Here is a 25,013-nt window from a genome sequence, read left to right as displayed (position 1 = left end):
GGGGCAAAAGGGATAGATATGCTGACATGTTAAAAGCTTTGAATACTGCTGCACTGTCACAGTTCACGTGTCAAATTTATTGTATTGTTGTTGTGATCAGGTTGGCAGTCAGGACTGGGGCTGCGTGTTTCACACAGGAGGGCCAGTGAGTGAGTGAGTGAGTGAGTGAGTGAGTGAGTGAGTGAGTGAGTGACACCGAGGAGAAAAGATTTGGGGCTGTTTATGTGCAGCATCTAAAAATGCTGGGAAAAACATAAAGTTTTCAACCAAGGAGCACATAGGGATGTGCCTCTGTCACTTCTGTCCTCACGAAGCAACCGAATCCTTGAAACTGCAGCAGTGTCACTGAATCAATTAATGAATTAAGCTAAGACATAAAAATCAAAACAATTGATTTCCAGTGTAATTTGTCCCTCACTGCAGCTTTGCTGTTTGACACATTTGTGGACAAAAATAGGAAACAAAAATGTCTGGGTGGGAGGTTCAAAACAGCTCCTTTGGTCTGAGTATCAAAAGAAAATGTGTGGTTATTCTCATCTAGGTACAATTCTGACTGACCCAGAACCTCAACATTGATTTGGCAGAGATATTTTTTTTTATGGCGATGCCCTTCCTGTCGCAGTCCTCCCACTTATCCAGGCTTGGCACTGGCACAAGGAGTACACTCGATGTGCCCCCTCTGTGGCTGGGGTCAATTTAATGTCCAATTAACAATGAGCGAGGGAGTCTGGATACCTTGCTGAGCCCGTGACCTGGTGGGGACTCGAGCAGGTCACAAGCCAAGTTCTCTTTCCACTTGGCTATGGGCTGCTCCGTTTGTGAAAATAATGAATTTGTGAGAACAATAGACGCTGCACATGAACAGCCACTGTTTTCCTTCACTATGTGCTAAGTCACGTGCCTTAATCATAATATAAAGCCACCATATCACAACTTGTCATGAGCTAATGAGCTAATAAGTTTAAATAATAAGTTTTTTCAAAAGGGAATTGGGTTTCACCAAAAATGAAACTTGTCTGTACTTTTACTTGTATCTCGTTGCATCTCGACCATGGACTCTTCCCAAGTGTGGTGCCCTACAATTTTTAAACGCTAATTATCTCTGCACAAAGAATCCCTCGACTTTGGACATGTCCTTTTACTCAATCAAGCCAGATGAAAAACAGAACTTGCTCAAAGTAATGAAATTCAGCTATCCATTTAGAGGCGTGATAAAAGGATCCTAAAATTGACTACAGTTTAAGGCTGACGCCTCTCAGCATCTGAGATAAAATTAAGAAAGCACAAAAGCTCTGTGAAGTCTTGCTGCCTCAAAAGGTGTGAGTGCAACAACTGGCGTGTGCAGCTTCACTCACTCACCCTCTTGGGTGGTTATCCTTCGGTGATAATTAACAACTGTGACAGTGGAAAGGAGGGAAAGCTGTGAATTAAAATTAACACAAACTAAATAGCTGCCATTGCTTGATTACGGACAAAGTTAAAGGGGGGAGACAGACAAGAGAAGGTGAAGACAGGAGACGGATAATGAGTGTGGAGAAGAGGACACGTATTTATCAACTTCAAGGCCACTTCTATCAAAATGTTAGTCTTAACTGAGTAGACAAGGGCGGAGAGAGGAAGAGAGAGGAGGATAAAGGGAACACACTGACTTTGTCCGTCATTTCAGCCAACAGAGGGTAATTGAAAATTTCACACTTGAGGTTCTTTTTTCTTTTATTTCATTAATAAAATAAATGTTTTTTTTTCTCCTCAGACCCGTTTTTCTTCAGACGAGTTTTGTATCCAACAAATAAGATGACACATTGAAAACTGGACCTTCAAAATCCAATAAACAGATTTAAATAAATATTCTTATCCAGAAGACACCACTTGATTAAAAGGGTTTTTTTTAACTCAGTAATCAAACCACCTAAGTGTTTCATTAAAACTTACTGAAACTGCGATCCTTCCCAGAACATGCTCTGGTATCCTTTTGAACACGTCCAGAGAACCACCTGCAAATAACACATTGATCAATAAGACAGTGATATGGTGTGACACATTGTGCAAAGCACAATTCAGGTGCAGGTGGCAGGTGGCAAACACCACACGTCACACAACTAATGGCATGCACCACTTTGTTGCTCAAACTGGCACCACCCGCAATACTTAAAATTATGATTATTTTTTACTGCTGTGACAGATATTCACCAACGAGTCACATCACATGATCCAGTTACTGTTAGAAGAAACCAAGTATTCAACTGAAAAAATGTTTAACAAAACCCATGACCCACTTTTTAAGGTCCATTATTAGGGGTGGGAATACCAGGGTACACCCCTCTCCATTGTTTTGGTCTTGTCATCAATAATTGTAAACTTTAAACCCTCCTACCCTAAACCACTTTAAATGGTCGCTTTTGTGCACATTTTTACACAATATATCACCTATAAAGTAAAATTTAAATATGAAAACTACAGAGAAGACCTGACATTTACTTGCTATTAATATTAAAGATGGTTTTGAACATACAGATTCAAGGTATGTTTCAAAACATTCCTACAAGATTTTGTTACCAAGAAATGAGTACAATTGACAAAGTTTCATAGTCAGAATGAGCTCAGAGGTTGGCCAGACCTTGCCAACAAATGTGTGATATGTGGGAATTGCTGCGTTAACACACACTTAGACAAACACAGACACATATAAAAAAAATAAACAGTCTCCCACATCATACCAGTCTATGCACACACACACATACACATGCACTTAAGTCAAGTCAAGTCATTTATCACACCCTTGTAGCTTTTAGCACACAGGCATGCTAAGCAGCTTACAGGTATAAGACATGCTGCTGATCTGCAGAAGTGTAAATGGACACACAGCGGAGGGACAGAGGACAGTTCCCCAAAGTCTCCCATACACCGATGTGGTTAGCTAAGAAAAACGAAAACATATGATCTACTGGCTTAAGCTACAGAGGAACTTGCCGTCCATGAATTCGGTGCATATGGATATCCTGTTCTCAACGAAAAAGGCACCAAAGAAAGTGATGATGTAGGGTGAATCACACTGCAATCAAAAGAACAGACAGCGTCATAACGAAAGCACAAATAATTGGTTTATATATACAATTTCCATTCTAGGTTTGAGCAAAAAAGATTTCAGCAACAACTTTAACATCACAGCACTCAGAAAAGGTGGTACTATGAGACCCTGCACATGAGGCAGATGTATTGAAGCATTTTGGGGCAAAGGACACTCTCATCATGCATTTATAAAGGGGCTTATTACCCCAAAGTAAATGCCCTGGGGTGATGCCATGGTTCTTGCCAAGTGGCAACACTTGCATAAAAAGAAACGTCACCACGTTCAGTTTAAGTCTCCACGTAAAATGTCCATGACAGAGCTCGGGGCTTAACATCAAAGGATATTCACTGTGATTGAAGATGAATGCGATAATATCTATAGTCATGGCGAGAAAAACAAAAGAGGGTTTTCCAAGGTGCATGGTGACATTGGTCCAAAAACCAGTCTAATAACCTTCGGTAACTTGTTTTTTACTTTTGCGATTGCGATTCTTGTTTTACTGTACACAAAACCTTTGCTGTAGCCTACGATTAAACAGCAAAGTTAATGTTGTCAGGTCGATTTTAGGTATATTTTATTTTGGAATAAACTTAAAAGACTGTTAAAATCCCACGTTTTTAGGTGCAAACGGGTGCATCAAAAACCACTTGAGAAAGACATTTAGTGTGTTTAGTGTGATAATAACATTTAGAGGAGAAATTAATCAATACCAACCTTGTAGAGAATTTCTAATTCTGACATAATCTGCTTCTGTAGTTCCACAGTGATATCCAGTGGAATGACCTGAAAGTAAATATGCGAAACAGGGGGAAATGGTACAGAATGAGTAAATGCCACACAGTCACATTCTACTAATGCTCTGATGATGTATCATGAAAATGGAAGAAGCTCTCACCTTGACAGCTAAAACCCTCTTCCCATGAACATGGTACGCTCTAGAGGGGAAAATAGAGTTTCTTTATTGTATTTTATCTTTAAATCAGGATTAGTATTGTTTCAAAAAAGGAAGGCATCTGATCTGTCACTTTAATGACAATGTCACCAAACACATTTACAGTCATATACATAGAACTATCTGCAGTGACAAGAACAAGACGTCCAGCAAAAGGTTTGCTGGACGTCTCAAAAGAGATTGCCACAGATTAAATCCACACACCAACCTTGATCAAGTGTCATCAAAAAAACATGAAAAAGTTTTGATCTGATTCACACTTTTCCCTGTTCACAGTACTTTGTATGAAGATAACTGAATAAGTGAATAACTGAAACAAACTGCCCTGTAACCTATGATATCTCTGATTAGAATGATGCTACACTATACACCAGTGGTCACCAACATGGTGCCCACAGGCACCTGGCTGCCTGCAGCCAGCCAACAAGGCGCCCACAGGTCAGTTCTAAAAATAGCAATGACAAAAGTGATGTAGCTGTATGTGAACTGAGCCACAGACAGGAAACATGATGAATAAAAAAAAACAAAAAAACCAACAGTATAAAGCTGCTGTAGACCTGGCTTGTTAATGACGGGTGATTATTGAGATCGATCAATGAACATATTTTCAGTTTAGTCTCATGTGCATCGACACCAAGGTTTGCACCTCGCGGCAGCAAACACACACCTCTGTGTCTGTTGAGTGATTTTGAAATGACATTTTTTCTGAACAAATGTAAATTAATGCTGCATTATAAATTAATCGTCAACTATTTTGATAATCGACTTGAGTTGTTTTTTTTAATAATTAAAACAGGTTTTCTCATTTTTTTTCAGCTTTAATGTGAATCTTTTCTGGTTTATTTGCTCCATTTAACAAATAAATCATTAAAAGTGGTTAAATTTGGTTTGTGGGTAAAACAAGACATCATGATGAAGAGATTTGGAAAACATTTTCAGACATTTTATGGACCAAACAACTAATCGATTAATGAAAATATTATTTAGTGGCAGCCCTAATGCAAATTTCAAATAATAAACACATACACTTTTCAAATGACAAGGTCGGTTGTGTATGCCTTTCAGAACGTAAAACATAGTCTTCCAGTCTTTCAACTGGAAGGTCAAGAGTTTGATTCCCGACTGTGCTACTCTACTATAGATGCACTGCAAAAATAAAGTGTAAAGCAGCTTTGAGTGGTCATCAAGACTGAAAAAGCACAAAATACAGATCTTTTACCATTTAAAAAACATATACATCAACATAGTAGCACTGTGTATTATTCTCTATAAACTTTAAGTAGTTCTGAGGCTCAAAAACATTGGTGACCCTGGTGGATGTACACTGTCTGCATTTTTCAATACAGTGCATCAAGCTACACAGAAAATGTTTCTTGTTACAGCCACAAGATGCATAAACATGGAAGGAAAGCATTTGTTAACCAGTCAGACAAAGTAATGCAGACAAATGCAGGTACCAGCAGTGCACCACCAATCTACTGTCTCAAATTGTGGTCAAGAATGAATAACCTTAGGGCAGAAAAAACACATACAAATATCTTCCAGGAAGTACAGTATAACTTGACAAGTGTAATGCCAGAACTGGTAAAAACTGTGTAGCCACAGAAGACAACTGGGTCACAAAAACAGTAGAGTCGTCTAAATCGTCATCCCCCTGTGTCTCTTAAAAGATCAGAGGTCATTATCCAAAACCAGATCCAGTCAACCCTGGCACTAGTTGTTCCAGACAGCGTTTTGAATTGCAAGCAGCCACAGACCGTCCCCGTAATGATTTAATTATCAAACTCCTTAATGCCAAACATCGGCTTTAGTTACAGCCCGTGAAGGTTAGTTTACGGCACCAGTGACAATACCGCAGGACCTCTCAACATACAATCCTCAAGGACAAATACTGTCCAACAGCTGTCAGGTGACGGAGATGAGGTGGGAGCAGTGCACGTCACACTGGATGGGTAGCTTGCGAGCAGGCTTAGTAAACGTGATACCTGGCTACTCACCTGTCAGTGGGTCTTCCAGAGAAAATGTGTACTGTATGGTGCAAGATGTGATTAATGTGTCTTAGATTAAGACACGATTAGAGTATCATCTTGCTCTAAACCCAGACACCTCTAAACTGGCAGAGGCCTTTAATTAATGACACCTATTAGTGCCATGGCAGGTATTACCCACAGTTAGAACAAACACTGACTGTAGCTACACCTGAATACAAAATATGGAATACATGAACAACAGCTTTTTCAGAGAAAAATCGTAGGGCATTAACTTTTCAAGCTGTGCACAAAAATCCACAGTAATTATACATGTAACTATCTATTCATTTTAATTTTGTTGGAAAAGTATTAATAAATGTTTGCATAATTTCTACTAATAAACCCTCCTAAATGTTATGGATTGGACCAAAATCCTCCACAGATGTCACAGAAGTGGACACTTTGCCCCTCCTACGTTCCTTTTGTCTAAAAGTCATCTTTTCTTCTCTTATTTCTCTTTGCACTTTAAGGCTGATGGCCTTGTTTCCACTCTGATGTCTCGGTCTTCCTCTAAGCTACAATCAATATCAGTTAAGCATGACTGCTTCTTCTTAATTAAGATGATGTTAATTGCGGCAAGATCACAGGAGTAGACATGTTAAATACTGACGGGGCACGTTGGTGTGTAAGGCAGTCGAAATAAGAGATTAAACCAAGTCTTCACTACACTTAACAACTTCTAGTACATCACCAGCCTGTGGCTGAACACATCTAACTGGTATGTAATCACATTAGTAACTAGGGCTGAATGATTTGGGTAAAATATCCCAAAATAAAGAAGAAGTTCTCAGATTATTCAGCTTTTTAAGTGTGAATATTTTCTGGATTCCTAAAACTGAATCATTTTGGTTTTGTTTGAGAACGTCATTATTTCCAGGTTCAACAACATCTTCTGACATCTTACAGACCAAACAAGACCAAACTATAATTGTTAGTTGCACCCCAATATACATGTGACTTGAGTTGGGATATAAATTGTTAAGTCAAGCTTAAAATAAGAAGACACCACACAAGATCCCATTAAAATATTAATTATTTTTATAGTGCAATTATTAAATTGGCATATAACATAGAACAAAAATAGAAGGATTAAATTGCAGCTTTTGAATTTTGTAATTCATTCATTTTATCAAAATTTGGCTTTCAATGGCATTGTAGATCACCTATAATGCTCACAATGATTTTCCTTTTACCATTTCATCCATAACTCACCCATCAGTTATTTTTTTATATGATAATAATAACAATAATAACAATTGTTAAGCCAAACAAAGAGTCACAAAGTTTAAACAAACGTGTATCAAAGGGCGGTATGTTATGGAGCTGGAGACATGGTGTGACTACTGCTTGGCTAAAGCTTTATTCGCAGACTGTCCTTGACCACCTCAGGGCAGAGCATCCCTGTATGAGTTACAGTGACAGGCTTATGACAGCAGGAGACACGGGGACAAGGTTACATATCCCGACCCACCCCCCAACACACACACCACTTCCCCCCAATCTGACCCCAGTAAATGTGCCCCATTGCCTGGATCTTATTTACACTCCAGCTCGCTCTGTAATAAAAGCTTCATCATGCAGTATTCATAGGGCCTCTCTCTGTGTCTCTGAAGTTGGAGCTGTGGGTTAGACAGACTGGCCTCCTGGATCAGGGCTAACGTGGTACGTTTACAATGCCACATGGATGATGACCTGCCTCTCTCTCTCTCCCTCTCTCTCTCTCCACAAACATGACTGTATTTGGTTCCCATACCAATACGGGCAGATAAATACCTAAAAATAGACATTCGCAGACTGACATGCATGGACACTAAAAATCCATCCACATAAAAATTTAAGCGGAATAATTTTGACAACAATACAACTGCTATTCGTTTTTCTGAAGTCTTTGAAAGGGAAGATGGCAGACGGCTTTGGAATATTAATTTTACGTTAATTTAGAATTGTATCATGTTCAATTAGTTTCATTATTATTTCAATACATGCAACATGGCAACACTTCTAGTAATCTAGTGTAGACATTTCAGTGTCATCACTTAAACTTTAACTCTCAAAATCTACATTGTTGATTTCTGTTTCTAACGCATTATGTGTTTACATCAATTTAAACAAAACCGATTATTGAAGTAGAGCACAACTGTGTCACACCAACCTCCAGTGGAAACTTCACTCTAATAATAATTTCATATGAAATTAATTTCATAATCATTTGGCTTGAGGGTAGTACACCAACCACTAAATGTGTATTTTGAAGATTTTGAAAATTAACTTTTGGTTGTGGTTTCTTCAGGCTCTGAAACTACTATTATTAAGCCAAAGATATACTCAAATTAAATAACTCAAATTTACTGTGCATATAAAAGACAAACGACCTACTATTTGTCCTTTGAGGTGTTGTAATACAGGAAAAAACAGCAGCAAAAAGGAACTTAAATTTTGCATTTAGTCAGGTCGTATTCAGTGCAACTTTCCTGTATTAGGACATTATGTCACGCTTTTTTGCTGATTATGCCAAACTGTCTCTATATAGGCAGCACGGTGACAGAGAGGTTAGCACTGGTGCCTCACAGCAAGAACGTTTCCAGTTTGAACCTCAGTTTGACTGGGTTGTAAGTTCTCTGTAGGTTTTCTCAGAGTGTTATTCAGAGTGAGGTTAAGCTAACTGAATAAAACGTTTCCAAGGTCAAATTCAAGCACATCTCAGTTAGCCATATATTGGATATATTGTGAAATAATTTCTACTTCAAGCATTTCCAAGTACTTTATCCAAATTCTTTCAAACCCTGACAGACACAACATTAAAATTGTCCAAGGATTTCAAGCACCTACAAACCCTGGTATGTTGGTCCGTTGATAGGCTGGGTGACCTGTTCAAAGTGAATCCTGCCTCTCATCCAGTGTCAGCTAGAATTGGTTTCAGGTCCCCCCCATGACCCTCAAAGGATAAGCAGTACAGATAACGGATGGGTGGATGTCTCTGACTACCATTCTCTGTGATCTTTACAACCTGAACATTTACTGAAAAAAACAAGTGCATCAGTCTCTAAGGATAAGCCTGGTAATGACCTAAACATCATAACCCCCGGGAAGGCAGGATATACTGCAGCAATGTAGTATAATGCTGCATTCAAGGAGTCATCATTGAAGCCATTCATCTTTGTATGATTTATATTGACTGTTTTGATACGAGTTATGAGTTGCATTTATCCAGTTGTGCACATATTCACATAATGCTAATGCACATAAACCACTTCTCTACCCGTACATCCCAATCACACACTGACAGCACAGCCAGCAGGTGCAATTTGAGGTTCAGTGTCTTGCCCAAGGACAGGAGCGGCCCGAGGATCGAACTGCCAACCGATTAGTGGACGACCCTTTCTGCCTCCTGATCCACACATTTGCATTTAGAGTACAATTCCTCTCAAAATCAAAGCTGATTTATGTGTCTCAAACTACGACAGCAACTTAACTAAGAAGGCTGAACAAACAGAAATCAAATCAAACTGTATTTAATATGCACTGTGATGCCAGGTGCACTCTGCAATCCCATTAAGCTGTTTCTAGATACAATCTGAAAACATCTGTATTCAAGATACTAAACACCAATTAACCAAATAGGTTTGGCCCTTCAACATACAGACCAATCAATGATGTACAAAAACAGAATCAATGGAGAAAATGGGCTGAGACTACAGGAACGACAACGGGTGTCTAAGTAGATGTCACCAGTCACAGTCAGGCCAGTGTGCTTGTTTTAATTGCTCTGCTGGAACCATGAGTCACAAAAATAGCCTTTGTGTCCTTGTTATTGTATTTATAAGCCACAGTCAGTTAGATTGGTGGACAAGATGGACCTCTGAGAGAGTGTGTAATAAAAAACAAAGGCCGACAGTGATGGATGGCTAGGTCAGCATGTGGCTACGGAGAGCTGAGGTGTTGGTAACATCCAATTGAGTCTAAATGGCTCTGGGTCATAAATGGGCTAAGAGGTTAAAAGGTGGGGAGCTTTTGGTAGTGCTTTTTAAACGTGATAAGCCTAATATAAGCTGGACCAAAGGGTAGAGGCCGAGGAGGAAAGAGAATTGATTTCTAAACACACAAGAAACCTGTGTCCATGTCATTGGTGCAAAGAATAGACCAATAGTCATTTATCTAAAGAGAAAAAGGCACATTTTCAGACCAACGTAAAGCAGAATATATATAATATAATATCAAAAATACTAATTTTCTTTGGCATATATATGCATTATTCAAGGTATTATGATTTGATAATGCATCAATGATACCGAAAACTTGCATCCCACTCATTTTCCAGCCATTTTCACTCATAGTTCTTTAAGTTGCCTGAGTGACAAAATGGAGAACAAATAATCTCAATGGAAGGTGCTCAGTTTTTTGTGCAAGATGGTGACTTCAGTAACCTTGACGATGTCTTCTCTCTGCTTGGCACATTCATTGTGTGCTACAAGCATTAACTGATGCAAAAATGATGTGACACATGCCAAACAAAGCAGGTCAGTAACAGCTTCCAACCTGAATGACTATCTCACGGTTAGTGATGACTGCCCTAACGGACCTTCTGTGATGCTGCCTTGATCCAAGATCTCTGCATTTACGTTGGTGTGTGTAGATTGTAAAAGAACCAATAACTAACAAAGACCCTATGTTAGTGCACAATGTAGTGATGAGCACTGATACAAAATAAAAAATAAAACAAAACATGAAGCCAAACTGCTCTCTGTTACACCACAGTAAGGCAGCAATGTGTTTTCTTTCTCCACAGAGAACAACTTACTTTAAAATTGTAAAAGTAAGAGGTAATTACATAAGGGGTGAATATTCAGTTATTGATTTGGTAATAAAAAGTTGTTCAGTTAAGGTAACGAAACTGAACAGTATTAATGAATTATTATGAATGTTAACGATATGTGGTGTATATTTTACCAAATGATGGCAACTGCATGTGTTTGAAGAACTGATTGAAATGTATTCAATAATACATTTACCAGGGTCATTGAATGCACCCCGTTATCTTTCTACTTTCTACTCTTCCTCAAGGCTCACAGCTCCACACACTGAGAACCCCACATTTACCCTCTTACTCTGGACTTAATAGTTTTTCTGAAGTGGAGAACTTCTCTCTGACAAAGTTAAGTCTGAAGAACAAACTGTCATATGGGTTTGTCTGGGGCACTGACGTTTTTGTATGACCCTCATTAAGACCACAGTGAAGTCAGTTGAAGATAGCACATGCAGCTGTGGGACGGGGTGTGTACATGGGTGTATGTGTAACTAGCAAACAGCATTTATCTGAAATGCCAATCCCTAAATTATACTTGTAACACATTCTTTTGTGACCTTTGCTTTTGTGTCTATACAAAAATTAAACACAAAAGTCAGACTGGATAAATCTTTTGATTCATCATACCGGCACTGCCACAGTCTTTGTCCTAAAATATTTTAATTTACTTTTGGCATAATATATATTTAAAGAAAGTGTGAATAGGGGACATAAATTAACAAAAGTTGACTCCTGAAAAATCCATCTAAAGTGAATACACCACAACACAGAGGTCAGTGAGTCACCATTCTTTAACAAGCTGACTAACAACCTGTCAATAACATATCAAAGGCGATGTCAAGGGAAGAGCATCATTCAAAATGTGGAGTTTCTCCTGACTGTGACAAAATAATTAAAATGAAAGAAACAGGGAGGCAATTAACAGTTACTGATGAAAATTCCTTAGAGCTAATGTCAAGGGCACCCACACAATCAACACAAATTTTGAATACAAATTAACAATTTAAAAGTTCCTCTAGCTTTAATGACTAGTTTTGTTAAAAACAGACAGAAAGGCCTGAACACTAGATTCTATTACACCTTTTCTGATTAATGTAGTAGTTTGCAAGCAAAGGCTCCACTGCAGGTTGTGGTACTTTTTCCTGCAGTACTTCTTGTACTTTTACTGCAACCAATAATGTATTGGTTTATTATTCATATGTAGTAAATGTATATGTTTATTTATTTATTTTATTTGGGAGCTCTTTCACATTTCAAAAATGACATGTATAAGACACACACATATCAAAAGAAATAATATATTGATTCAATGTTATTTTTATTTGAAATCAATCAGGTCCTTTTCTTTAAAAATGTGCAAATTGAACATGCACATGAAAACATGTCAGCTTTTTGTCTAATAGTCCATCAATGGTCCTGTTTCAATACATGTGACCTTGTGTGGAGAACCTTCTAGGTGTTAAAACACCATCACAAAACATGCTTATAATAAAAGTGTGGTGACTGATTACCTGAACATGCAGCTTTGAATTTATACTTGCTTTTTTTCCCTTTCATAATGTTAAGTCTGAATAATATGTTTCCGAATGAAACTATCTGTAATATCAACGTACCATAAACAACCAGGTTTATTTTCTTCCCGTCTCCTTTCAACCATGAAAATTTCAGCACCAAAGCATATGGATTTTCTGTTGGGCTAAATTGACTGAGAAAATGTTGGGCTTGCAATATTGGCCTTCCCCAGTGCAGTGTAACCATTTCTAGTGCCAAACTGATCAGCAGCGTTATCCTTCAAAAACTATGAGGGATTGGCTCTTAATAAAAATATCTCAAAGTCATATAACAGAAAAAAAAAAAAATAGGTAGTTGGAACAGAAGGGATGGAAATAAAAAAGAGACAGTCTTGTGTATTTGCTGAGCAGAAAATTTACCGAGTTTGCTGGGGACAGTGTGAGTCAAACCACTGTCAACTCGAGGTTAGCCTGAGCAGTGATCAATACTTCAATCTCAATAAAAGGGCTCAATAGCTCAGGATTGATGGGACGAAGGGAAGTAAAGGTGCAGAAAAGAGAGATAAAAGGAGCAACACAAATGCCAACCTTGTCATAATGTTAGCAGGGCAGTAATGCATTTGTCTGGCCTGGGAGGATGGAGCTCCTCCACTGTGGCAGGTAATGTGCTATACCATACACCGATTAAGTCAATTGCTGTCATACTTTACAGTCCCAGATCAATATCAAATATGTTTGCAACCTTCAAAGCAGAATAAATAAATGACGGAACAGACACAAACTAGCCTTATAGATATCATGCCAAAAACACAGAGAGATAAATGGCCAGATGGCGGAGGAGAGGGAGAGAGGGAGTGAGGTGAGGAAGGGAGAACTCTTCTTAAAAAACCCTCCTGCAAAGTGATGTGTCTTATTTTGTCATAAAACCAAAGCAGAAAATTCAACTAAAATATGAGAAGTTACACTCATCGGTTTAAAACAGTACACTGAGACAGCTGCTCTTACTATCTGTTACTAGTATGCCGAGACAAACACTTACTTGTAAACTGTGCCTCCATTTCCATGGCCGAGCTGCTCTTGGTAGTGGATATCTAAGGCATTTATCTGCAGAGTGACAAACACACACATATACAATAATGTTTTTAAGATGTTATAACACGACATTTAACCAGTGGATATGTAACTACAGAGAGTGAGCGAGGGAGAGAGAGTGAAAGAGAGACTGTGGTGGTGGGGGGGGGTCTACATTGTCACAGGAGGCGATAAACAAGACAAGCATTCAGGTCACATCAAGTTCAGCAACACATGGAGAGAAAAGAGAGGGAAAGAGGGAGGAGAAGAGAAGATCAATACAACATTTGCTGTCCACTTTATAAAGGGACATCGTGCTTGGGGGAGTGGGGGGAAATGATGGATGTAGAGTTTAATGACAATTTGTTTACTGTTGCCATTCCACTCTACTTTGATAAAAAAAAATAAAAATAAAAACATGTCAGAGGAAGACGGGAAAAAATTCACCAGAGCTAACGTGGCTAAAATGAGCAAAAGTTTCCTCCTCTCGCACACTTTGATATAACCAGGAGTGGTGGAGAGGAGTAACAAGGAGAGATGAGAAGCAATTCTGTATTTAGGATATAGTGCCATGGTTCTCAAACTGTGGAACGTGTGCCACCAGTGGTACGCAAGCTTCCTCTGGTGAATCAGAAATACTGTTGTACTGTTCATACCAGGGGATGTGATCAGAGTGGAGCTGAGGACGTGCGCAGAAAATTAAACAAACACTAAATGAAACAATAATAATGATCTCTCCTGTCCATCTTAATCCAACTTCAATTTAGCAGTGTGTGAAGTATATGTGAGGAAGAGGAGGATGAAGAAAGAGCAAATGATCTTATTTGGGAATAAATCTGCCTGCAGTGAAAAGTCTGTTGCTGACTTTGCTCAGCCTATTTACACCACTGTATTTTAAGGTTGGTGAGAATGGTGTTACTCAATATTTTCTCAGGTGGTACTTGGCATAAATGGTGTGAAATCCACTGATATAGTGCACAGTTTATCATACATCAAATTCATTTGTTGCATTTCAGTCTTCAGTTACAAGACAGCAGCTGAAAAACATAATCACATAACATATTTGTTTCACATTTAAAAGAATTCCTTCCTTTAAAAAAGTGCAAATTAATTTATAAAAATGTATTCATTTATAAAAACATAATAAAAAAAGGGAGTCATTTGCAATTTAAACTACACTACTGGAAATAACTTTGTGTGAGCACAGATTTACCATTTGCTGCTATGAAATATCAGTGCGGGGTTGTGACAGTCAGACATCATAACCTGCAAATGAGCTCAACACAAATGCAGGTTCACTCCCAACCCACAGCTACTGATGTGATAACAAGGCGAGAGGATGGAGGTAAAGAGAATGAGAAGAGATAGATGAAGGAATGGAGGAGAAGGACGAGAACAGCTCTATTAGTTCACTGTGTTACAGCAGAAACCTGAGAGGCCACCGGTTTAATTGACTCCCTGACATGGTAGCCAGTGTGTGTATGTGTGCATGTGTGCGTGTGGGGAGAGAGTTATTTTATGAGAGAGAGAAAGAGAGAGATGACTGTCTCACACGTTATCCTAGCAACCCACTGACCCCCACTGAAGAGAATATAACCTGATACATGCCCACAGTTGGCATTAGAAGAGGTCAGAGATGGAGCCAAGAACCACTGAGAGTGTCAAGTCTGGTTTATACTTGCACAAGATTGCATGTGCCAGAAATCACCACAGCCTATGTGTGTGTTGTATGCAAAAGTTGGTCGCACACCTCCAAATGTTTGTAACTAAGGGTTATTTTGTACACAATGGATAAGGACTCAAACTAATAATGAATTAATATGATCAATGAACAATTCTTTTGTGGATTAATCACATATTTGTTTGGTCTCAAACCTCCAATTAATGTTGTTGTACAAGTGTCTTAATTTGTCCACAAACTAAAAAACCTTTACAATTTGTTTTGAGCAAGAATTTGAAAATTCACATTTAAAAAGCCACAAAAATCTGAGAACTTTAATTTGTATAAAGAAAAAAAAAAAAATCAATTAGCAAACAATTCATCAAGTAGGAGTGGCCATTTTTAAGCAGCTGTACAAAACCACAGAGACTGTGGTGTAATAAGCAAAGTCACAAAGGTAACCTGACAGACATTTCCCATATCTATTTTAGTAATTCAATGTTTGTATTCAATGTATTAGATGTAGGTGCGTGAAAACAAAACCTAAAATGTTATTTGTTTTTATTTTTAATGGTTAATTCATTTTTATGAAGCATCATTAAATACAATTACTTTGATTTTATCTACAGCTGCACTGTGACAGCACATTAATACTGTCCACAAATCTTGCATCAGTGGTATCTGACAGGAGAAATATGCAATATGTTACCTATAATAATGACTGTCACCTCGCAGTTTGGAGCTTAAATGCCTATGTGCCTGTGTGTGCAGCCTGTGTGTACGGTGAGTACCATCTGCAGTACAAAGAAGGCTTAATGAGTTGAGTGGAAAACTGGTGCAAAATCAGACGTTGAGAGACGGCAATTGTCAAATCAAAATATGGTCTCACCTGCCCATTGGACAAGATCCTCTTCAGCTCAGCGGATGATTTTTTTAAACTGCAGGACAGAACGTAACTTCACCGACACATATATCATATTTAAACAAACAGGTAAAGTTTATTCGAGGTAGTTTAACATACTCCTCACAGCCAAGCAAGCTCACCTGTTGTTTGTCATGGAGTCCGGGACAGTATGAGTGCAGTCATTGGCTGGGTTAGGTCTTGTATTAACCTGAAGATGTGCAAATACACAAAACACACACACCCTTATTGGTCAAGGCCAAAAGACAGATAGACAGACAGACATATGGTCAGACCCCCTGATGAACAAGAACAAAACAAAGACTCTCAGTTCAGCTGGGAGCTTAATTGGCTTTCTTATTGAGAGAAAGAATGAAGAAAGAAAGAAAGCGGTGTCCAGGTAGAGGTGGGGAAAGGATGATTTTACATGGACAGAACAGAACTGAGTCTCAACATTACTGTGATGGGCAAAACCATTTCTAAAAGGCAGGAGAAAAATAAAGAAAAGGCATTAAAACAGTCACATCTCAATGGGGATAATTTTCTTATCTTATTCATCAGCATCTATGTTTACTCTAAAGACTGTGCTCAACCTAGATAATGAACAAAAGAAGTGACAAGCCTGTAAAGGCAAAACTAAAAATAACTAATTTAATTGAGGTCAAAAGGCCGACACGTTGGGTCTACTAAAGCACAGGGATTCTCTCTTTAATTAGTGCCCAGGAAGACCTAATTTAAACAGTGCGCACGACTCTCCTTAGCCAATTACTTTTATATTAAAACAGGGGGAAAGAGGGGAAAGATTACCAAAGGACTAAAGGTTTTAAGGAAATATCACCACCTCAAAAAAGACCCATAACCTTAAAGAAAGAAAAAAAAACACTGACACAGATGAGTAGTTGTTACAAAAGCTCCTCAGAGGATACATTAAATAAAACACATTATTGGGGTTTGGGTGAGGTAATTTTATTATTGAAATGGAGATGGATATTACATGAATAATCTGAAGACGCGGAGGCGGTGTCAAGTCATTTAACCCATGGTAATTAGCAATGAGTTTCAATAGCAACATATGCCTAACATTAAACAGGGAGGTCTGTGCAAGGCCATTTGTAAATGGCAGAGGAGGCTTGTAATGACAATTTCATGGTTGAACAATGACATCTTCTTACTGCCAGACTAAGGTTTTTGCTCCAGCCTGAGCTGATGTTCTTTCCTATCATATGGAATGAGAGGATCATAATACTCTGGAGGGGAATTGGGATTTTTTTCAGCACAACACCTTGCTCTTAAATGACTGCCCCGGCATAAAAATACATGGAGGAGAGGGATGATCGCAGCAGCAGCCACAGCCAGCCGTCGACATACATAAACATGGACGAGGGGAGCAAGAGAATGAGTGAAAGAAAAGGAGAGCCTTGACTTCAATTGACATTTCAATAAGTGGAACACAGCATTACCAATCCATTTGCCTCAACTTCCCTCCCTCCCCTTCCCTTGTTCTCTGTGTAAGGCAGCTGAAACAATTATTGAGATACGTACCTTCAGGCCATGTATGTTCCGGATCCCTGGAGTCTTGCCGGCTGAAACAGTAATTGACTAGATTGTAGAACACATCACTGGACCATTTACAAATGTGCTGAAAAGGAATCAGTTCTTTATAAAGAAGAAGGGAAAGGAAAAAAAGATGAAATGAAATGAGGGTGACTCTGAAATTAGGTGTTGAAGAGAGTGATTGAGATGTTGGGCTCTTGAGACAGTAGGTGGTAGGTAAGAGAGGGAGGAAAACCAGAATCAGAGTTCAGAGGGGGAAAAAAAGGAGAGAGAAAGACAGAGAGAAGGGAAAAAGAACGGTGGATGGAAAGAGAAAGACCGAGCCAGACATTGACTAAAACAGACAACAAAATGTTTCATCACTTTGCTCTTGGGGCCTGTTAGTGATTATGTATGACTGGTGAGAAAACTATATGAATATATGAAAGACTGAAAAAATTCCCTCAGTGAAAACCATCTGAGAAAGAGGCCGCGCAATGTCAGTGACGTGTGCAAAGCCTGGGCTGAACACAGGCTTGCAGTTACAATGTCCTTGGAGCAAAAGAATTGTGGACTTTGAAATGACTGTCAACACAATACCAGACGAGCCAGTGAATTTTAATGTTGTCCAGAGGCTGCATTGTTATTTGCAGCCACCAAACGCTCCCATTTTCTAATTGTTTGAGTACAAGTGATTTACCCAAATTTCAGTGTAACAGTTTTCGCCTGGGAAAAATCTGAATAATTATTTATATTTAAATTCTGCTTGTAATTATTGTATACAAATTAATTGCAAACATGTATTAGGCCTTTCGGCATTTCCAGCCTGTGATAAAGTGTCGTGTCACTTTTTACCTCTTGGAAAAATCTGGAGAGGGTCTGGCAGCAGTCCATTCATGCGTTGTTCATTCATTGTGTTGTAGTACTAAAGGAGAAAAGACAGTTACATAATATAAAGAGTTGAGAGCATGTTGGTTTGAAGGGATTATTCCGTACGGAAACTCTTGTTTCACAAATAAAGCATCACTTAAAGCTGCAATGCATAACTTTATTCTGCCTTTGTTTGATCTTTGTGAACAGAAACGCACAGTGATATTTGTATGCCGTGTCCTTCATCTGAACACAGGCTCTGTCAAGCTGTACTATTACACCTGACTGAGGGAGTGCCTGTGTGTATACAACAGTAGTGCAGTGGCAGATGGGACAAAGAAGTGGCAGCCTCTGAATTACCAGATTTTTTGAGCAGTAAAAGTTTTTTATTTAAACAAAGAAAGAACAATCAAATATGCCTTTTTTAGGGGGTATTTTTTGGGTATGCAATGTCATCATCTTCAATGGCATACACATTATCATTTTCTTCCATGTTTTTCAGCCACTTATAATATAATTTTTATTTCTGTGTGACAGTTTAAGGTATTTTTCCTACATCCAATGTAACAAATGAGTAGCCAAACACTATTCCAGTTATTTTATAGATCTCAGTAGAACTTTCTTTTGAAACTTCTTGGGGGGCAATTCCCCATGTTTTCAATCATACTCCAACTTTTGCATTGCCAGCGCAATGTTGTGGTTGCCTCCGTCTGTAATCGTTTGGTCAATAAAATGTCACAAAAGGTCGAAAAATGTTGATCAGCGTTTACCAAACCTGGAAATGATGATGTTCTCAAATGTCTCATTTTGTCCACAAACCAAAATTATTCAGTTTTAATGATTTCTTTGTTATATGGAGCAAAGAAACCAGAAAATATTAATTAATTGAGAAATTGTCTAAGCCCTACTTAAAGTAAAACAAAATGTAACCATGCAACACAATATCTAAAAACTGCGTTTCTGCGAGAGTCATGTGGAGCTCATAGACTTAATCAACATGGTTTTAATTTTTTTTTTAAAAATCTAAATAAGTGTAAACCAAATTAAAAGCCCAAACCAAAATAACAGCAGATTGAACAAAGCTGTTGTCATGTTGCGCCGCACTTGCACACAAAAGTGTCTAATTAAATGACGTCAGAATTCCATATCCACAGCGTTCCCAAAAAATGTGGCATGCTGTGCTGAAATCTGTTGCCGATGAGGACCAATGCCCTGTGGGCTTGTTCTGAAGGAGTGTAGCATTAACCCTTTTCTCCTGCAGGTCAACAGCTCACCAAACACTCACATCCTACAGGACACACACATACACACACACACACACACACAGGAGCCTCTCAGACACTTGCCAAGGCAATGCAATAATTGATGTTTCAGTTAACCAAACCATCTGTTAAAGTGTGAGTGTGTGCATGTGTGTGTAACGTTTACCGTGTACCCTCCCCCCCCTTTTTTTTTTAAGCTTCAAACTGACAAAAAGTCAAATCTAGATGTTTCCCAAGACACACTTAAGGAGATGTATATTATGTAGTCCACATGTACATGTGTTCAAAGTGTTTCATTTACAATCAACTATGAACTACCAAGTCATCACGCAAATATGTAAATTTGCTCTATCATGGTGGGAGAAGGAGGGGAGGGAGGGAGGAAGGGAGGACGATGGGCCCAGCTTGGATGGGAATGGATCAGAATGGCTACCCAAGTGGCACAGCTGTTATTAAAAGGCCTATTTATCACTGTCAGATCCCTCCTCGCTCCTAGCCCTCTGCTTTCGCCCTCCAGCATTCTCACTAGGCCACATCTGAACAATGGGCCCAATACCAAAAAAAAAAAGAAAAAGTGTTGTGTGTGTTTGGCGGGGGGCGGGGGGGGTTTCACGTACCTTTAATTTTCCGCTCAGCTAGCTTATTGATTAAGGCTGCAATTACAACCTAATCTGTAGTAGGTGTGTTATTAAAAGACATTCTCCATTGTTGGCCAATAACTAAACAGTGTCCGATCCCAAATACCATCGCTCAGCCTAAAGGGACAAGTGGGAGAGTGAGAGCAGAGTGCGGGCCTCATCATCATTAGCAGACTGAGGGGAAATGGAAGAATGGCAGAATTAGAGGCACTACCTCCAGGAGGAGGAAGTGAGTGAGGAACAGATGAGGTCACATGTTTTTTTAGCACCTGACACTGGCCAGTCTTTAACTTTGAACAGTGGCGTCTGTCTTTCAAGGTGTCGAACAATGATTAGAGATGCCTCGAAGACCAGTGGGTCTCGCAGGAACATGTAGCAATCAATGTTCTCAGCGGCACTTTTCACGACAAATGTCCTCTGCAGACTGATGTTAATTAAGTGCTGAATTTAAGCATTAATTTTGCTCTAGCAATGAGTAGTGTGAAATTTCCAGTCGGCAATGTTAAAGCAAGGATCTTGAATATATAAAAAAAAAAAACACTGTGTGGTGACTCATTAAGTATTTAAAAGTCTGGTAATGACTAATATTTTAAGTAATTATCACAAATGCAGAAACACACTCAGACACAAACCAACAATGGGAGACTCTAATGAATTAGCCCACCTTTTTACCCAACATGGTGGCTGCCCTTAATTCCTATTCATTTCACATAATAGCTGTCTGTTCACCTGGAATTAATAACAACGAGAGAAATTCAGCAAAACTCTCCATGGAGGCCAAATGGCAAATGCAGCAAACAATTCCAAAAGAAGGGGAAAAAAAATTCCAGCGAGTACAAATGCAAATGACTGCTGAGAAGCATAACCCTTGCATAATGCATTTAAAATACTCGGTTAGTGTAAATTATACTTTAGCAAGCCCAGTATTTTCCAGGTGATCAGCAGCTTTTTGTACATGTGGCCGTCCCATGAGAAGTAGAAAAACCATTACAGGGCTCCAAGATTTGTTTACCAAAAATTCCTTGTAGAGATGGTCTCTGAAATCTGTGGACGAAGCAGTGGAGTGTTGTGTACAGACTAAATATTTGTGCTGGCTGGATTTGGCCAGGGTCAGCCATTTTAGATTATAAAGAAAATGACAGCATATGTTTTTTTGTAGTGTGGTCTGATTAATACTAGGGAAGGCATAATACCACATCAAATTTGAGTATCTGCCGATATCGATATCAGTCTGGCAGTCATCTTAGACCGTTCAAACCATGAATCCACCTGTGTAACAAATATTCTTCTCTTATAAAGCAGAGATAAAGAGCCAATAACATGACTCAGCTAAAATGCTATTGCTGATTTCTATTTACATTTATACAGTCTGTGCATAATGAATGATGCCATATATAGGATATTTGGATTGTATCTGAATTTTTATCTGTCCGGTATCCAAAACTACTGATTTTGACCAGTATTGGACCAATACTAATACTGAGTATCGTATTGGTTCCTCCCTAATTAATACACGTATATACTATATTCTAAGTATCAATTACTAAGAGCAATGCGGGCTTGACAACATGTTGAGATGCTAGCAGCTAATTAGATGCATTCAAGAAGCATAGAATGACACTTCACTTTGATTATCCATAAATTGTGGGGGGGGGGTTCGACTTAAATGTGAATATTGTATGGTTTATTATAATTGTTTGGGTTCAAATAACAAAGAAATCATTAAAATTGAATAACTTGGTTTGTGGACAAAACAAGACATCCGAGAACGCTGTTTGAGAAACACCAATCAACATTGTTCAACATTTTCAGACATTTTACGGACCAAACAGGTACACAATGAATCACTAGTTAGCCATTAGTTGCAGCCATAATAACAAGACACTGCCATAATGGTCACTTTATTTACACTAGCTTCAATTATGCAAATTATAGTACTATAGTACAATCGTAACCGTCTGTAGCAGCAAGATTCAACTTCTAACAGAAGTTTGCTAAATAAATTATGATGACATTTAAGCAAGCAATACACAAAATAGTGGTGGTCCAACCATAACACCCAGGACAGGACATTACTAATTCACAATAGTGTGATTTTTCGAGGACACACAAAATACAAAAAAAATCATAACAGACCTCGAAACCTTTGAGTGAAATTTGTGAATAATAAAACAGGGTAAGGTCAGTGCTTTCTCCATCCTTGTTTCACAACCCTCAGCAGCAAAACAGCTGTCTCTTTTGGCTTAATCACCCTGCTACCATGTGCTACTTAATGATTAAAAAGCAACCATAAGTGAATGCATGATAAAAATGGACAAAAAAAACAATGACTGTAAATTGTGCCCATGGCTCTAGAGGCATCATTGTGAGCTGATGGGGGGTAAAAGACATCCACAGATGAAAGTAGATTTTGAACAATTCTGCAGCCCAGGGGGGGCCGCTCTTTAATGAGGCAAAACTTTAAGTACTGAATAATAAATAATAAAAATTGACAGCTCATTTAGCTTTCAGTGTACCTCGTAGAGAAAACCATTACATGCCATTACTCTTACTGTCCATGGCATGAACAGTAAGTATATGAAAGTGTACTGCACGAGGTTGGGGAGCGGGGTTGATCACGGAAGCATGTGTGTTTGTGTGAGTTTTACTGAAAACTGCCCAAATAAGCTGATATTTGCCACAGGTAAAATACAACTAGGGTTGTTTTATCCAGTTCCTCAGGTCGACTGAAAACTCAGAGGACTGAAAAGCTAACCATAAACTTCAACAGTTACCTTTCAATATAACAATGAAACCAAAATTGCTGCATTGGGTCAGGAAAATGTCAGAAAAAATAGGGTGCTCATGCTCTCAAGGATGAGAGCAAATGTCTATTCAAAAGTCAAAGCAATGTCTGTCCATTCAATCTTAAGAAAAAAATTAATAAGGAATACTATAAGTGGCAGTCCAAAGGAAAGCCATCTGTAGAAAAATCTATAAATCCTTTATTGATTCATTTATATCTTTAGGGTTAAAAACCAATGCATCTGAATAGTCATAAGTGTGACCTGATGACATGTTCAACTCTCAAGACATCAATGAAAAGGGATTGTAGATTTTTCCACTTTTGAGTGCAACCTCCTTTTACAAACTGCCTCACTTCAAAATTATATTTTATTGACTTTCTTTTGAAAGGTTGAAAATGTAGTCACTATTGTGAATTGTGAATAGTATCTGTCAATTATGTTTGGTCTAATTTGTTGGTTAAAAAACGACCAGGACGCTGGCTGTTTTTGTTACTATAGAAAAAACATGCATATTTAAATTGGTTGAATAGACAACAAAGATTTTCTTTGGTTGACCACAGCCCAAAATGCAACTCAGTGTGATTTAATAGTCTCAGAATTATTTATAGGTTGCCAAGGTTCAGATCAATGTCAGTGAAGATGTGGAAAAAAAACCCTACCTTGCCATGAGAATTATATTTTTTTACATTGTTGCTCCAACCCATTACAGCAAGTGCTTTTCCTTTGTTGAAAGTTTGAGTTTTACGTGTCAAGGTTTTAAAAAGTCCAGTGAAGCAGGAGGTGAGAGAACGTTTCATTGTGTTGCACAAAGGAAAACTTTAAGCGTTCTCTACTATAGATGTTTTTTTCAGTCGAGCTGCACCAAGTATAGTGGAAAAGGGCCATATCTGAACAATAATATTATACTATTCTCCTCAAATTTTGATTTTGATTGAAACAAAACACAACTGAGTTTAAAAAAAAATGGATAACAGAGTAGGGACAGAAAGGGCAACAGTGCACCGTTGGTCCTCAATGTGAAAAATTCAAGAATAACCCCCATGAAAACTCACAGAACACAAAAATACAACTAAACGATATAGGTTTATGGCTATGGACCTACAGTATATACTCACATATGACAACATGGCCTTGAGCTCTTCATCACTTCTTACAGTGATTCTGTCTCCAACCTCATCTTCATCTAAACAAACAAACAAACAAACAAACAAATATAGCATGTTAAATTTAGGTTAGAATGCTTTTCATTAGATTGCATTACTGTACAATATTTATGGTATGACAAACAAGCACTGCCATGAAGGGGGTGTTTTGAAAAGCCTGTGTATTTTCAAAACATTTCTGTCTGTAAAATTCAAACTGAATAATTATGATTTTAGGACAAAACAAGGCATTTTACATTTTATGGATCATACAAATAATCAATTAATAGAGAAAATGCAGAAGACAGATTAGCTGATGATAAAAATAATCTTTAGTTGCAGTCCTAGTTTGTTATGAAACTGCAGAGCTGTAAAGTGTACACAGGCTTTTATCGCCATGTGTTAAACAGACACTTACATTCAAAGGCAGTGACAGTGGCTTCAGGCATGACATCTCTGATGGCGACCTGAAATGTTTGACAGAGTGAGTTCTAAGTATAACAGGGACAAAGAATGTAAAGAGTTACAAGAGATCAAAATTAACCTTGGTTGTAGTTCAGGCTACATCCAACAACAGATTTTAAATTTGAGAGTCAAAATCCTTGACTCTCAAATCCAAAATGTCTCTTTACAACTGTTATTTAAGTTTAAAAGTCTACATTTTAAACACACACAAAAATTTTTTTAACTATTCACTCCATTTGAACATCAAAACAGCATTCAGCCCACGGCTATAGCTGCACTATGCTAGCACCAGAGAACAGTGATTTATCAATATTTGTG

General features: G+C 38.3%; 1 protein-coding gene across 2 annotated transcripts in view; it reads right to left on the bottom strand.

Moving 5' to 3' along the window:
* Positions 1-25,013, bottom strand: part of map2k5 (mitogen-activated protein kinase kinase 5) — a 63,363-nt gene that overhangs the window by 37,379 nt on the left and 971 nt on the right. For both annotated transcript variants that reach the window (XR_006360757.1, XM_044030156.1), the window contains exons 2-12: positions 24,649-24,697; positions 24,204-24,271; positions 18,388-18,457; positions 17,542-17,582; positions 16,143-16,210; positions 15,988-16,036; positions 13,407-13,471; positions 3,966-4,005; positions 3,785-3,853; positions 2,971-3,052; positions 1,933-1,994 (exon numbers count right to left, since the gene is read on the bottom strand). Coding sequence is in view for 1 of the 2 variants with exons in the window: in XM_044030156.1 (XP_043886091.1) it covers positions 1,933-1,994; positions 2,971-3,052; positions 3,785-3,853; positions 3,966-4,005; positions 13,407-13,471; positions 15,988-16,036; positions 16,143-16,210; positions 17,542-17,582; positions 18,388-18,457; positions 24,204-24,271; positions 24,649-24,697 (663 nt within the window). In the remaining variant the exon portion in view is untranslated. The remainder of the gene's footprint in view (positions 1-1,932; positions 1,995-2,970; positions 3,053-3,784; positions 3,854-3,965; positions 4,006-13,406; positions 13,472-15,987; positions 16,037-16,142; positions 16,211-17,541; positions 17,583-18,387; positions 18,458-24,203; positions 24,272-24,648; positions 24,698-25,013) is intronic.

The sequence above is a fragment of the Solea senegalensis genome, linkage group LG7 (genome assembly GCF_019176455.1).
Source record: "Solea senegalensis isolate Sse05_10M linkage group LG7, IFAPA_SoseM_1, whole genome shotgun sequence".
Taxonomy (NCBI): domain Eukaryota; kingdom Metazoa; phylum Chordata; class Actinopteri; order Pleuronectiformes; family Soleidae; genus Solea; species Solea senegalensis.
Note: the sequence above shows the minus strand (reverse complement) of the source record. Positions and strands in the feature narration are given on the sequence as shown.